This window comes from Pelobates fuscus, chromosome 10 (genome assembly GCF_036172605.1).
Source record: "Pelobates fuscus isolate aPelFus1 chromosome 10, aPelFus1.pri, whole genome shotgun sequence".
NCBI lineage: Eukaryota > Metazoa > Chordata > Amphibia > Anura > Pelobatidae > Pelobates > Pelobates fuscus.
Window position 1 is genome coordinate 87,534,338 of NC_086326.1, and position 16,478 is coordinate 87,550,815.

A 16,478-nucleotide genomic window follows, 5' to 3' on the forward strand; every position below is an offset into this window, starting at 1 on the left:
CCGCCTTCTAAATACACACACATTCACTGACAGATACGCATACACTAGCTAACAGAAACACACACTCGCTAACAAAAACACACACACACACTAACAGACACACACTCACTAGCAGACACACACCCACACACACACACTAACAGACACAGACACACACTAACACACTAACAGACACACACACACTAAGACATACACAGACACACTAACAGACATAAACACACACTCACATTAACACATTTTGTTTTTTAAATTTAACCCCCCCCCCCAGCCTCCTTACCTTTGGGAATGCTGGGGGGGGGGGGGGGGTTCCCTTCCTCCCTGGGGGTCCAGTGGCTGCTGGGCGGGCGGCATTGGCTGGCGGGCTGCATTGGCTGGCGGGCGGCTGGCGAGGGAGCACTTCCTCTGAGCTGTCTACTCAGCTCCCTCGCGCACCGCAGAGAGAGGCTGGGAGACGGAATATGACTCTCTCATGCCAGCCGCCCGCCCACCCAGCAGCCCCCCTGCCATGTCAGTAAGCCGCAAGGCTAACAAGACATTTGCCCTGGGCATTTGGGGGCGGCTTTTTTTGCCGCCCCCTGGAAAATGCCGCCCAAGGCAAATGCCTTATTTGCCTCGCGGCTAAAACGTCCCTGACTACGTGCAAACACAACACCTTAAATGAGCTGAAGTGGTCTGGGTGTCTACAGTGTCCTTTTAAACATTGTTAAAATTAATATTGAACAAAAGGTGAAGCTGCTTCAGTTTCACACCAAATAGAATCAAAGGGGCAACAAAAAATATATATTTTGTGTACCAATTTTTTTATTCCATTACTCAGAAGACCTGGCTGCAGCAAAAGCATAGCAAATATTCTGATTATCTGGCAACGCTATTGCTATACCTGCTTGCAAGATATAAATGTGACTTCTACTGAGCGCACCGAAAAGAAAACTTGTCCTGGCACTCATAAATGTTAAACTTAATGATTGTAATAAACTACCTCTCTCACGATTTATAAGCCAACTACATACAAATTCTGCAATACTAGTTGGATGCACTTCAAGCAGTCTCTGTGTTGGCAGTTTGTTCGATTGCAAAATATGAAGCAAAATTCTAATGGCTGACAATTAGACCGTGTTGCTAATTATTTGCTTGCGACATGCCGGCGGCTCAGTCCCAAACAAGCAGGTGTTAGTTCTGTAAGAGCACCTTTAATGTTGGTCATCTAAGGATATATATTAGTATTAAAGTGATAAGGTTTAAGTAATAAATAAATAAATAAAATAACTGTGCATTCACCTACATCAATCTTTAACAAAAAATATATTTTTTTTTATTTTATGTTAATAGTGACAAACAGGTATAAGCCCTCAAATGTTCCATCTGCCTGCCCTGGACGTGAAGTTTGGAATGCTGTAAATATTAATCTGGATTATAATTTGATAAATTGATTATTAGAGTGTTTATGCTTTCAGTTTTCTAAATGTATTTAATCAGATGGCACAGGTGGCAGAATGCTAAATCACCATTCAATTGAAAATAAATAAGTAGAATTCCTCACAATAGCTATAGTTCTGGGCCTATAGTTATGTGTCCTATTTTTGCACGGCAAGGAAATATATCATATCATTGTACATATTATGCATTGTGTGACGGTTCCCCTGTACTCCGACTGAGTACCTCCGCCCAGTCCACTTCCTAGCCGCTTGCAGGGACCCTGACACGCATCAGCCCCAGTCGCTGAAGCTTGACTGGGGTCTCTCAAGTGTGCTTTCTCCCAACTAGGCTGCATCTCTCCTTCCAGGCAGGTATCGTCCCCTCTCTCTATTCCACTGCAGCCCTCCTTCCAGGCAGGAATAGCTTATTCTGCCTATTCCTCTCCAGGTTTCCTTCCAAGCCGGTATCATCCCCTCTCTCTATTCCACTGCAGTCCTCCTTCCAGGCAGGAATAGCTTATTCTGCCTATTCCTCTCCAGGTTTCCTTCCAAGCAGGTATAATCCCCTCTCTCTATTCCACTGCAGCCCTCCTTCCAGGCAGGAATTGTTTATTCTGCCTATTCCTCTCCAGGTTTCCTTCCAGGCATTTATCGTCCCCTCTGCCTATTCCTCTGGAGCTCTGCTTACAGTGATTATAGTTATTGCCTTTACATAGGCACTTGAGGCTTGCAGGCCTAGCTCTCTTGCTTTATCCCAGGGCTAAGAGATCCTGCAACCAGCAAACAGGTCCAACGACTCTGTCACTGGGATCCCTAAAAATCCACACAGGACACAAGTTCCAAAAGGAACTGACTGTAAGATGGTTTGAGCAGGGTCCTCTTCAACCTATTATTCCTGTAAATTTTCTTGTAATTGTCCTGTTTATAGTTACATCCCCCCTCTCATATTATTGTAAAGTGCTACGGAATCTGTTGGCGCTATATAAATGGCGATAATAATAATAACATACAAAACTTTACTTTTCTTGGGACTAGCCCATATGTTCATTACATTAGATTACTGTGACAACTCAATAAAAATACAAATAGTCAAATCACATTAACCAACATACATGAACTTATAATAACATATTTATAAAGGGGTGGGAAAGACAATAATTAACAGAAATTATCTCTCCTACCTGCAGGATTAGCAATATGCAAATTAGAAACCCTTGCTATTCAGGTAGTGCATATAGCGGTTGCTAGATCCTTGCAACCAACAGGTGGCGTTGTACGGGCTCCACAGCCAAATCCACCAAGTTAAATGCAAGCATAAGCAAGACAGGAGAGCACACTAACATTTAACCCCAAACAAACACATTACACACTCACCCTGCACCCACAATGGACACAGGGTGACAAACATAGGAATCACCCAGATACCTAATTGAATTGTCCATCTTAAGCTCTTGGTGATGGTGACTACCGTCACAGTATTTTTTTATTTTTTTTATTCTTTTTATTTCACTCAATAGACGTAGTAAGTGTACATCAACTTTTGGGCTTTCGCAGAAGCCAACTTGAATACAATTCATGGAAACATAATGCAGTTTAACAAATACAATAAATGCCCATTCCTTACAAGCCATTGGCACCTGCCGTCGACCAAGGGTATTTATATTTTTATAAGGACAGGCATTTAGGCGGTATGAGTAGCCCTTTCTATTCAATAACTAATCTTATTCATGAGCTACCTTGTTCCTCCGACAGTGTGATCATGCCTGGAAAAAGAAAAAAGGCAGAGAAAAACCAGGGGAAGGACCAAAAAAACAAGATGAGACAGTTAAAGTATGAAATTCTAAGAAAAAGAAGAGAAAGAAGATATAGAGTCAGGAAAGGGTGAGCAAAGAGGAAATAGGTGGGTGGGGAGGAGGGCGGAGGCCCCCCCAAAGGTAGCGTGATAATTATGTCCCCGTGAGGAGGGGTCTTTTATCACTAATTCGGGTATGACATCCAAAAACCGGTCCCTGTCAATCTCCGCTCGAACCCACTAAACTGTTGTCCCATGGTTCCCAATTTGGAATGCCGCTATCGTCCCTCTTACCCTTGCTGTCAGGTCGTCCATAATTCTACATTCTCTGATCCTAGATATCACCTCCGGGAATTCTGGGCCCTCTGGTGACTACCGTCACAGTATGTATTACCAAGGCCACCAAGTTTGCTTCCAGTTACACTAAATAATTTTTTGAAGCATAATGCATTTTCTGGGCATTGCCAGGGGTAATGATTACATGATTTTTATATATTTATTAAATTTGTTTTATTTATGGATCGTACATTTAATGTTATCTTTTTTTAAACCAACTTAGTAGTAATGACATCTCAACATCTCAATTTTATGGAAGAATAGTATTTCTAGATCTAAAAATTGTTTAAGAAAATTCTACCATGAACATTTAAATGTAAATGTAAATAATTATGTATATTGTTTGAAGGGCAACATACTCCCTACCGTAGTCTAGCGTAACCTGAAAGGAAAACTTTTTACACAAATGTAAAAAGGACGCAGTATGTGAAGAACAGATGGAAAAGTTATTTTAATTCAGATAATTTTTTTTTATCTGGAATATACAATCAAAGAGGCATTTGGATTCTGACAAAAACAAAAAAGCTTTGTTTTATTATAGAATATAAGGCCATTCAGAAAGCTATTGCCACTAGAGAGTGTTATTTGAAAATCGAGAATTATAATAAACTCATGATTACTTTTATAGAGAGAAGAAAAACCTCAAACATGTTTTGAATAAAATGAAAGGGCTCTATAGGTATAATCAATGTCAAGTCTGAAGGAAATTAAGTAACCCCATTATGTCTTTTCATTGAAGAAATAAAAAAGATTACCAAGATTTAATTTTCGCTACACACAGAATGTCAAACAGTGGATATGTTGTTCTCGTCACATACATAGTACAGGAAGGGTGTTTACTTTGGGTAACCATTATACCAAGAAATGTTAAAAATGAATTCTACATTTTTTTTTTTATTATAATAAAATCAATACTCAAAATGTTAAAAATTTATAAAAAAAAAAATACTCAAAATTTTACACCATCGCTCCAGGATATATTGTAGATTTGCCAGTAATAGCTTTTCCTGGTCAATCCAAATGTGGATTGTGGAAGCCAAGTACATAAACCTCATCGCCCTGTTCTTGAAACCAGCTTGAGCTAAATGTGTATTTTGTGACCAAGTGTGTTATCCTGCCGAAAGAAGCCATAAAAAGATTGATAGACTGTCACGTTTACATCCTCTCCATATGTAATGCACAACATAAATCACTAGGAATTGGAGAAATGCTGCTCGGCGGTCCTATGCCATAAGACTGGGCTTTTGCAACATACCGGTGTATGCCGGCCGCTGCGGATCCACATTGTTATGTAGCCCCACGTCTGTTCACGATGGTAGAGACGTCGACGTGCACGTTTTAGGGTCAAAGGCCGGATACGGCTAATCGGATCACAAGAGGGATATTTAAACTTACTCATTTCTTCTAATCATGTTGTGGTTTCCCTTTGCTGGATATTCGAGAGTGTGTTCCTGATCTAGTTTCTTTGGTTATTGACTTTGGCTTCATTCTGACTTCCCTGAATTCTGGTATCCCTGACTATTGGCTATTCTTTTCAACTGTGTTTCGCTCTGTGTTTCGTCCTGACCTCAGCTAGTATTTCGACTATTCCCTGGTACGTTAAGTCCAGCCATTCTAAGGTCCGGTTAAACGTTATCCTTATTCATAAGTGTGAAACAAATACTGCGTGTTGGATCAATTGTAATCCTGACATTATAATAGGGCCATAGAGCCTGCAGATTTGTGTCGGCACATAGTAGTAGCATGTGAGAGAAAGCTAGAGGAGAATGATTACCATATGGATCAGTTGGCCCAAGCTTTCAATACACTACTAATGCGTACAGCTCATTTACAGCCTGAGATTCCGTTGGCAGGTACACCCCTACCTACTCCCATTCAGGGAATTCAGAACAAAGTCAAAGTCAATAACCAAAGAAACAAGATCAGGAACACGCGCTCGGATAACCAGCAAAGGGAAACCATGACAGGGCAATGATTAGAAGAAATGATTGAGTTTAAATATCCCTCTTGTGAATCTGATTGGCTGTATCGACCCCAAAATGTGCACGCGTGTCCTCTGTGTGACGTCATCCGCACGTCAACTTCGCTACCATTGTGAACAGACGTGGAGCTACATAACAGTGTGGATCCACAGCGGCTGGCGTCCACTGGCATGTCTCAAAAGCCCGGTCTTATGGCACAGGACTGCCGAGCAGCACTTCTCCTATTCCTGGACAGGAGATTTATGTTGTGCCTTGCATATGGAGAGGATGTAAACGTGACAAACCCAAACTTTCATATTACAGCACAAAATAAGATGTGTTAGACGAGGCAAAATTTTGCCAATCTTCTACGTGCAGGTCTGTTGTGCCTGTGCCGTGGGCGGCATTTTCCAGGGGGCGGCAAAAAACGCCGCCCCCAAGTGCCCAGGGCAAATGCCTTGTTAGCCTTGCGGCTAACTGACCTGCCGGGCTGGGCTGGGCTGCTGGGCAGACGGCACGAGCGGGCGGCTGGCGAGGGAGCACTTCCTCTGAGCTGTCTGCTCAGCTCCCTCGCGCGCTGCCCGCAGAGTGAGGCTGGGAGCCGGAATATGACGTCATATTCTAGCTCCCAGCTTCACTCTGCGACGCGCGAGGGAGCTGAGCAGACAGCTCAGAGGAAGTGCTCCCTCGCCAGCCGCCCGCCCGTGCCGTCCGCCCAGCAGCCACTGGACCCCCAGGGAGGAAGAGAACCCCCCCAACCCCCAGCATTTCCAAAGATAAGGAGGCTGGGGGGGTTAAATTAAAAAAAACAAATATGTGTTAAATATGTGAGTGTGTGTATGTATGTCTGTTAGTGTGTGTGTGTGTGTGTCAGTGTGTGTGTGTGTGTGTGTGTCTGTTAGTGTGTGTGTGTGTGTGTGTGTGTCAGTTAGTGTGTGTGTGTGTCAGTTAGTGTGTGTGTGTGTCAGTTAGCGTGTGTGTGTCAGTTAGCGTGTGTGTGTGTCTGTTAGTGTGTGTGTGTACATATGTCTGTTAGTGTGTGTATGTGTGTGTGTGTGTTAGTGTGTGTGTCTGTTAGCTAGTGCATACGTATCTGTCAGTGAATGTCTGTGTGTATTTAGAAGGCGGGGGAAGGGTTGGGTGGGGGTGGCGCATGCGGGGGGGAAGGGTTGGGTGGGGGTGGCGTGGCCGGGAGAGGGGCGCCTGAGTTTTGTCCTGCCTAGGGCAGCACAAAACCAGGATACACCACTGCCTGTGCCCACTGATGGCAAAGTAAGCCAGAGTGGTCTTCTACTGTCGTTCACTTCAAGTTCCAGCATACTATCCATTCAGAGATACTCTTCTAAATAGCACTGTTGTAATGTGTTTTTATTTCACTTACCAATGTGTTACTATCAGCTAGAACTAGTCTGACCATTCTCCTCTGACCTCTCTCACTAACAAGATTTTCAGCCAGAGAACTTCCATTTGTTTTTCACATCATTCTCTGTAAATTCTAGACTGTTCATGAAAATCTCAGGAGATTAGCAGTTTCTGAGATACCAACATGTCTGGTACCAACATATATTTCATGGCCAGTCACTTGAATCATATCTCTTCTCCAATTCAAATGTTTGTTTTGAAAAAACAACTGAACTTGTAGACCGTGTCTGCATGATTTTATGCATGGTGGGCTTGCTGTCATTTGATTGGCCAACTAAATATTTGCATTGATATACTGTATGTAAATAAACATCATGAATGTACATATGAATTGATGCATGCATATACACACAATCAATTCTGAGTTACCGGTATTTGAAAAACATAGACATCTAATAAAAGATTGTTACTGTCCACTGTATCAAGAATTCAGCTAAAAGGTTCTCCAGAGAAAACTTAGAGGAAATTGATATTCTACAGTACAGCAACTGACCATTAAAATTCAACGAGCAATAAAAGTGATTTATTGATCTATTAAAACCGTGCAATTCTAATATATAATCGTTGGCAGCTTTTTCTAATATTGCACACAATATAATATATGTCTAAGCAGGGTTTCCTTTGACCACTCTTTTGTTAGTATCTACAACAGAAACGGTTTGGAGTCATTTTCACACATAAAGCCTGCAGTGTGCATTTTGTTAGAAGCACACAACAGGATATAATTGCTATACTATATTAATGCCTAGGATGCGCAGTGGTTAACTTCTTGGGAGAGTATAGAGATCCTACTGATGCGTTTGGGTGCTTTAATTTTGTAAGATGCACTACCGGGGGGGGGGGGGGGGGGGGGGACATAGCTGCCATTCTGGATTTGCATTTGACTACTTTCCTGTATTTGTATATTGCTTAGAAATCATCAAAAGATCGATTGATAGATAATTAGGTAGATAGATAGATAGATAGAAAACTAGAAAGTAAAGTGGCCCAACTTGTCACTGCACACTGGGGATGTAAGTGTCAAAGATCAGCATTATGCAGTATTGTGGCAGGAGAATAGAGTATTTTATGTCATACTTTTAATTAAAAATATATATTTTTTTAATTTATTTCTGCTTTGAGTAGAAGAATTCACTTAAGATATACTGGTAAAGAATCAGAGGAAATCATTCATGTCGTTTTAACAGTTTTTCCTATTGTAATTTTAAATATTATGAATGCAGCAAAAAGAAATATTCCTTCTATTTTCTGTGAATAGTCTAAGACTGAAATGACTAGTACAATAGTAAAATAAAATAAAGTGCTATACATATCTATTTAGCATTTTAAAATATTAACAATAATCCCAATGCAAATATGCAAATGGTAACATAAAAGGACATTCTTGACGAACCTTCAGCACCAAAATAACTTCCAGAATCCCAAGCACCATAATCACTACAGCGTGCTATAGTGGTGTTAGTGCCAGGAATGCCCTTCTTACTCCCGTTTGTAAGTGGTGAGACCATTTTAGAATGGTTTGGCTTCTTACCTGGGTCTACCAGGCACCATTACAGAACCTCTGTCTGAGCTAAGCTCTGCAGGATTTATCTCCGGAGAGCTAACAGAAACTCCGGATCAGTAGCATACAGCTCTCTGACTGAGGAAGTAAAGGAGGAGTTGGAATGACACCAGGCAAATGAGAAGTCAATCTGTTAAAAAAAATGGTATGACTCCTTGCAATGTTATAGTGCAGGCATAGGCAACCTTTGGCACTCCAGATGTTTTGGACTACACCTCCCATGATGCTTTGCCAGCATTATGGGTGTAAGAGCATTATGGGGGATGTAGTCCACAACATCTGGAGTGCCAAAGGTTGCCTATCCCTGTTATAGTGCTTAGAGTGTTTCTTTAAATGCGTTTGATAAATTTTGGTCTCATATCCATGCTTCGTTTTTCGTCATATGAGTATGAGCTGAGCTGCGACATCACTCCACCCCTAGCCAATCACTGCCCTTTAGCACTTAAACGATTGATCACGGACATTCCAATGTAATCAAAAGATATCACAAATTAAAATAAATAAATCAGAGACCATTTTGTCATATAGTCAAGTCTGAGAATGACATAATTTGTTACTTCCACCATCACATTTTGTAAATTCCCACTGCTGTTGCTAGCGCCAACTGTGTGGAAAGAAGTATCTTCTCGCACATCAGTCGGATGGGTTTTATGATGTCGTCTCCAGAACTTCACAATGGCATATTATTATTATATTTTTTTATAGATAGCACTCAAAGCATTAAACATTATATGTGTTATCTGACGGCTAGGTAAAGAGATTGGTTCCATGCAGCTGATTGTTCTTTACACAGATCCCTCTAATGTAAATCTACGGTGATTTTCTCTAATAGTCTTTGTTAATTAATTTGGTCAGTAAGGTTTCTTTCGGCATATGTTTACCTTTCATTTCCAATTATTCTTCACTTACCTTCAGCACGTTCCTAGCATCAAATGATTCCCTTTCTCTCTGGCCAGGTTTTCCCGAGGATATGCTATTTCTCTCTTCGGCTACAAAAGATAATAAGAAAAAACTAACTGAAACCCACATTTCATTTATGTCTGGAGGTAACTACAGTAAAGCATTCTACTGTAACCAATAACACCGTTTATAAGAGCTTTGTTTTCTGTAACACAAGTGCAGTCGGCTGCAGAGGAAAAACAGGATAATTAAGGTGAAAATGTTAAGAATTAAAGCGTTTCATATAAGACACATGAACTGAGGAAAATGAATAACAATAAAAAAAAGGAATAAGACAACTTTTAGACAAGTTAATTGCCTGAGCTCCAGGGAGCTTCTAACTGAAATGATTTTTGTTCAGAAACAATCGTAAGCATCAGATCATAAAACCGTCACAAACACAGAGCTGACAATAAAAACAGACTTATTATAGCAGCGATTATGTGGGTGATTATTTAACGATGTGTAATATGCATTCCGGGTGCCTTTCTTGTTGCAATAGCAACAACAGAGTCTTTTTTTTTTTCTTTCTTCAAACAGTAGCTTTTTCCCTTTTATCTGAGTCACTCCATACTGTGTTGCTTGAAGACGGCACCATTGCAAGTCTTTGTTTTTCTGTGGCCTTAAGAGACAAGCCCACAAAACAGATATACGACCAGATTACTAAAACAGCAAGCCATTGTATTGCATATAGATCGCATGAGGCAGTTAGCAAGGTTGCGAGGGCTGTTTACATGGGCTGAACCCCCCCCCTAATTTCCTGGATTGGGGGGGAGGGGTACTGTTTCACTGATCCCATTTGCCTTGGCAATGCCCTGTTTTGTATATGGGCAATAGTATAAAAAAAAATGTGCCATAGCTGTAAAATGTAGAACTAGACAAGCAGATATGCTATGTGTTAGATGTGTGAAGTTACATCTGGCTGACATGTTTTGGGACAAAGCTATTAACCAGTGTATATTTGTTGCTTGGGAACCCAATTCATTATTTTATCCTTAAAGTATTGTCCCTACTGTTGGGTAATTGCCTCCTCTAGAACACCACACTTTCCTGCTCTGTGAAAGCATTTTCAGTTTCCTTGGTAACATTTTAGTGACTCTTTACATCGTCTTCAGAAATAAATCTCGTACATCAGCCACCCAACTGCTTTTTGGACTATAATTCCCACACATTTGATGCCGTTATCATAAGGTAGAAAAAAAATTGATTACAAGACCTGAAGGTCCAAAAAACAGCTGGAATAATGGACACAGGTCAACGACCAGACTGCAATATAACAGATGCTAATATGGGTCAGAACTAAGGACTACGTTTCTCTGGAAACTGATACATGGCTTTACACGTGATATCATTCAAGAGAATCTGATAGTTAACATAAGATATGTGCAGTAGAATATTGTAAAAAAGCACTATTTATTTATTGTCAAGGGTTTTAACCCTTGGCTCAGGACTCAAAATACCCATGTTAATTTAGTGGGTCCCTTCTGGTTTGACCAGGCAAAATGGGGTCCTGTATTAACAAGAAAAAAAAAGTTAAGAAACACTGATCTAAAGAGAGACTATTATGCTAGGAAAACAAATTATTTTAGTTAGTTAGTGTTGCGGTTGCCGGCCCGCCGCGTGGCACGGCCGTACCCAACCGGCACAGCCTCGCCGACAGCACGAGCTTACCTGCTCGTCGGCGAGCCGACAACCGCTCCTCCAGGTCTTCCGGGCGTCGCGCCCAAATCCAAGATGGCGCTGACCGCGTGGTCGCAACCATCTCTAGCTCCGCCCCCGAAGTTTATACTAACGTGCGCGTGACGTCACGACGTCAACGCACACGCACGTTTTAGGGTCAGAGGTCGCCATCTGACCAATCAGAGCATAGAGAGGGATATTTAAATCCCTGACTCACCCCAGTACCTTGCCCTGTCGTGGTTTCCTGTTCCTGGTTTCCTGAAAGTGCTTTATCTTTGTGAATCTGATTTCCTGGTACCCTGATCTTGGCTTTTCCCTGGTTATTCTGATTTCCCTGACTTGGCTTGTTTAAACGGTATTGTGTATTTTCTGGCTTCCTTGACCTCTGCTTTCCCTTTGACCATTCTATGTCTCTAGCGTATTAGTCCGGCCATTCTAAGGTCCGGTTTACGCTCTGTCCTTTTATTTTCCTTTACTTTCTTATGTATATGTTTACATAGTTTCTGCGTGCTGGACCACACTAGTAGTCGTGACAGTTAGTCAGTCAGTTGACCAAAAGTCGCCGAAACACCAGAAAGTGGAGTTAACCCAGCAAGAAAATGATTGCAGTTTCTCAAAAACTGCAATAATTACCATTGCACAGTTAACTGACAGGGACAGTGCACCCAGACCACTTCAATGAGCTTAAGTGATCTGGGTGCCTATAGTGTCCCTTTAATTCAGACACTTCAAACACCATATCACCACATGTATTGTAGTAGTTATGGTGCAAAAAGCGATATAGTTTACGTCAAAACATTTTCAATTGATTTCACTAAATCCTCAGTAATACCCAGTGCTCTTATGACAGCTCCTTACCTTGCAATATCATTCTTGGCAGGGCAGTCATCTGAAATCACCTGGTGCCCTACATGACTAGTGTCAACCTGCACACACATTTAGATACATACAGATACATTCATATGACATCACTTCATTCAGCACAGCGGTATGCAACTCTAATGGTATCCCTAGACCTATTTAATGTGCTCCATTGCAGATCATCATGTGATCCAGTTTAGTAAGACATTTTTCTCTTGTCAGACCACATAGCATAACAGGTAAGTTAGAGGAACTGTATGGTCACCAGAACACTTAATTGCAATTAAGCTGTTATGGTGCCCAGAGGTCCCTGGTGCTTTTTTACCTAAAGGGGTTAAACCGTTCTCCATTTCCCCAGCGGCATCTGGCTTCTTTAACGGAGTTTTAGGAAGGGCAGAGAGCCACCAGGGAGGGGTGCCACTGATTGACTAGCGCAGTCAACTGCCGCTCTAAGCCATTCAGTAGCTCCCCATTTATAAAAAAGTACCTTTGGGGATCTACTGATTGCTCTAGCCCGTTAGCAGCACCCCTGCAAGACAGTACTCCGCCCTTCCTGAAACTCAACTGAAGAAGCTGGTTCTGCTGAGAAAAGGGAGATCTGGCACTGGAAAGCAACCTAGGCGTTAAACCGTCCGAGAATGTTTTAACACCTTTAGGTAAGAAATCACCAAGGACCTCTGTTCACTATAACAACTTCATTTTGATGAAGTTCTTATGGTGCCCATAGAGTTCCTTTCAGCTTATGGGTCTACAATGGGCTGAGCCCTTAAAAAGCAAATAAAAAGTGCAAAAAACATATTAATTTATAATGGACATAACTTAAGTATAACTTTTAGTTATTTCTATTATAAATTGATAATAGTGTAAGTTTATATACACACACTCATATTTGTTTATCCAGTAATTCATATTTGGCGCAGTCTGTTTTTTTGCACTTTTTTCCCGTCATTTCTTTTGGATCATTATTGAGGTATCCAGGTAACAGGTTCTATTCTGCTGCCTTTAGGAGTTAGCGCTATATCTCCCTCTCTTCTTGTCTTACAAAGGTCTTTCTAAAATAGAACTTCCTCGTTCTCTGTCCATGTTCCTGTACAGCCTGAACTGCTCTGGGTGTTGCGGTATAGGATTATTCAACAACATCAAGGTAGCCAAAGTCAATGAGGGCAGTGAAGAAGACCTATACCCCAGGGTTCTGAAATGTAATAAAAGAACTTGAACAGGTAATAAAGAAGTTCATTTTCCCCTGGATAATGTTGCAAGATAAGGTGCTGGGCACTTAAGAACTGTTTGTGGATTTTGTCAAAATTAATAAAAAGGTCTTTATGGAAAAAAAAAAAAACAATGCAGTTGTAATGCTCCTTTAAATTATTATTATAATTTTTTTTTTTTAATTTCTGATTTGTAAATGCTTTACTCTAAAGAGACGTTAAACAGTCAGGACTAAGAATCTAAAATGCAGTTAAATTGCAGCTAATTCAACATAGATCTTGATTAATAATATAAATCGAACATTCCAGAGCAAAAAAACATCACAATGGCAGAAACAAAACAAAAAAGGAACTGCTTAGAATAATTCATACATGTTCAGTCTACATTAAAAATTGAAACAGACTTGCCTAAAGGATCTTTGCGAAACAGTGTGTTCATAACGGTAGCATGGAGTTTTACTCTGTCCCACTCTTTCAGCATCAACCCAGATCCAATGAATCTCTGCATCAGGCGATCAGCTACGAGCTGCAATCTGAGCAGGAGACAGGAAACACAATAATTCTTACAAGCTTTGTCATTCACTTACAAGATCTACAAACAAAATCTGACAGAGAGAACAAGCATACAGATATCCCAATTACAACAACAGTACACTCATCACAGCGGGTAAGCAACAAAGGCAGGGTAACGAGAACAGTAAGACAATGTAATAGTAGATTAGTGTTCCAATGTTTAGAGGGAAAAAAAAGTTTATAATGGAAGTTTGCACAATTTTTAACTTTTTATTTATTCCATAATTATTTAGAAATATAAGTTCGCAATGACAAAACACTGTCATACAATATCCCCATGTTATGGGAAATACTGTTGTTCACGATAATCCATGATAATCTTGAACCCTACAAGCATTATACTAGACAATGCCTTTATTTTATATATTATGAATTCTATGGGAATAAATTCTGTTATTTTGACATGCATATAAACAAAACCAAATAAAGATTGTAAAAAAAAATAATATATATATAAATATATATATATATATATATACGCTAAAATGTTTCATATGTTTTACGCAAGATGCTACTAAGGAGCTTGTCCATGCTCTAGTAATCTCTTGCATGGATTATTGTAACTGTCTCCTAATAGGTCTTCCCACAAGTCGTATTGCCCCGCTACAGACTAATGAATGCTGTGGCTAGACTGATTTTCCTCTCATGTCGCTCCTCTCACACCTCACCCCTCTGTCAGGCCTTACATTGGCTTCCTGTATCCTATAGGAGTCAATTTAAGGTACTAATCCACACCTATAAATCACTGACCAATTTTAGCCCCTCTTATATCTCTTCACAGATCCATAGGTATGCCCCTTCTCTGTCTCTCCGCTCTGTCCGTGACCTTCTGTCCGCTGCTCGCACCCGTACGGCCAACTCACGCTTGGAGGACTTCTCACGGGTGGCACCTTTCCTTTGGAACAGGCTGCCTATGACTATCAAGCTCTCCCCTAGTCTTCAATCATTTAAAAAGTGCCTTAAAACCCATCTCTTTAGGAAAGCTTATGGCCTCCCAGAGTAACCTCTCCTAAAGGGCAGCACTCTACTCTCTCCTCCAGCTCTGCTTCACTCCCACCTTATTTGATTGCTACCTCCTGTCCTGTTGTGTTTTACGCCCCACCTCCTATAGTCTATAAGCTCGTTTAAACAGGACTCTCTTCAACCTGTAAGTTTTTGTAATTGTCTCATTTATTGTTAAATCTCCCCCTTTGATAATATTGTAAATAATGACAGAGAGGTGGGCCTATGTCATGACATTTCCCTATCCTTCTACGTTACCTTCCCATAAACTGTGCTTTGCTGATGCTCTCCATTATCTCAATAAAATCACCCCTCCCCAAAGTCACCATGGGATCAATGGAGTATACTACTAATCTTCGTTTTAAAATAGGCAGTACTTTCAGAAGCAGCCACTGTAGAAATCTGGGACTATAGAACTTAATTTACGAGTATTCAGCCCCCGAATGGATATGCAGTATCCATTCAGACAAGTTCTGAAATGTTAGCAAACATAAATACTATTTTTTACACATACAGTACAAAAAGAAACAGAGTATAAACAGTCAAATATCATGCTTAGGCAGGGCTCGAGTCCTGCAGGAACGCGTGGGAACGGCGTTCCTGCACTTTTTTCACAGCAGGAACGCCGTTCCCCCTGCAGGCACTCAGGGGGCGGCAAAAAATGCCGCCCCCAAATGCCCTCTGTTCCCCCTGTCATGGGGGGGCCACCTGATTGCCCCCCCTCCTCACCCCCGGCGGGCGGCTCTCTCCCTGTCACACGCGGCGAGGGAGCTGTGTCCTCTCTGCTCCCTCTCGTCGCGTGGGTTGTCTGCTGATGCCGGGAGCCGGAATATGACGTCATATTCCGGCTCCCTGCATCAGAAAACGGCGCGCGGCGAGAGGGAGCAGAGAGGACACAGCTCCCTCGCCGCGTGTGACAGGGAGAGAGCCGCCCGCCGGGGGGGAGGAGGGGGGCAATCAGGTGGCCCCCCCATGCCAGCCTCACTGCAGCCCCACTGGACCCCAGGGACCCATCCATGCCAGCTTTCCTGAAAGGTAGGGAGGCTGGGTGGGTGGGAAATGTTTATTTGAATAATTTGTATATATGTATGTCTGTTAGTGTATGTGTATGTATGTCTGTGTGTATGTCTGTTAGTGTATGTGTATGTATGTCTGTTAGTGTATGTGTATGTATGTCTGTGTGTATGTCTGTTAGTGTATGTGTATGTATGTCTGTGTGTATGTCTGTTAGTGTATGTGTGTGTATGTGTATGTATGTCTGTGTGTATGTCTGTTAGTGTATGTCTGTTAGTGTATGTGTGTGTGTGTGTATGTCTGTTAGTGTATGTGTGTATGTCTGTTAGTGTATGTGTATGTATGTGTGTGTATGTCTGTTAGTGTATGTGTGTATGTCTGTTAGTGTGTGCGTGTGTGTGTATGTCTGTTAGTCTATGTGTGTGTATGTTAGTTCATGTCTGTTGGTGTATGTATGTGTGTGTTTGTGTCAGTGTGTGTGTGTGTGTATGAGTGTATTTACGTCTGTTATCATATGTACGTGTGTGTGAGTGTATGTGCTTCTGTTAGTGTATGCATGTGTGTGTGCGTATGAGTGTATGTGCTTCTGTTAGTGTATGCACATGTTTGCGTGTATGTGCTTCTGTTAGTGTATGTTTGTAAGTGTGTCAAATCAGTGAGAGTCTGTTTGTCATTTAGTGTGTGTGTGACTATTAGTGTGTGTCTGTCAGTGTG

The 16,478-nt window shown here is 41.4% G+C and overlaps 1 protein-coding gene across 2 annotated transcripts in view; it reads right to left on the reverse strand.

Annotated features, from left to right (window-relative positions):
* ASCC1 (activating signal cointegrator 1 complex subunit 1) overlaps nucleotides 1–16,478 on the reverse strand; it is a 305,402-nt gene that overhangs the window by 163,930 nt on the left and 124,994 nt on the right. For both annotated transcript variants that reach the window (XM_063433946.1, XM_063433945.1), the window contains 2 exons: nucleotides 13,584–13,708; nucleotides 9,397–9,476 (listed from right to left, as the gene is read on the reverse strand). In XM_063433946.1, coding sequence (XP_063290016.1) covers nucleotides 9,397–9,476; nucleotides 13,584–13,708 — 205 coding nt within the window. The remainder of the gene's footprint in view (nucleotides 1–9,396; nucleotides 9,477–13,583; nucleotides 13,709–16,478) is intronic.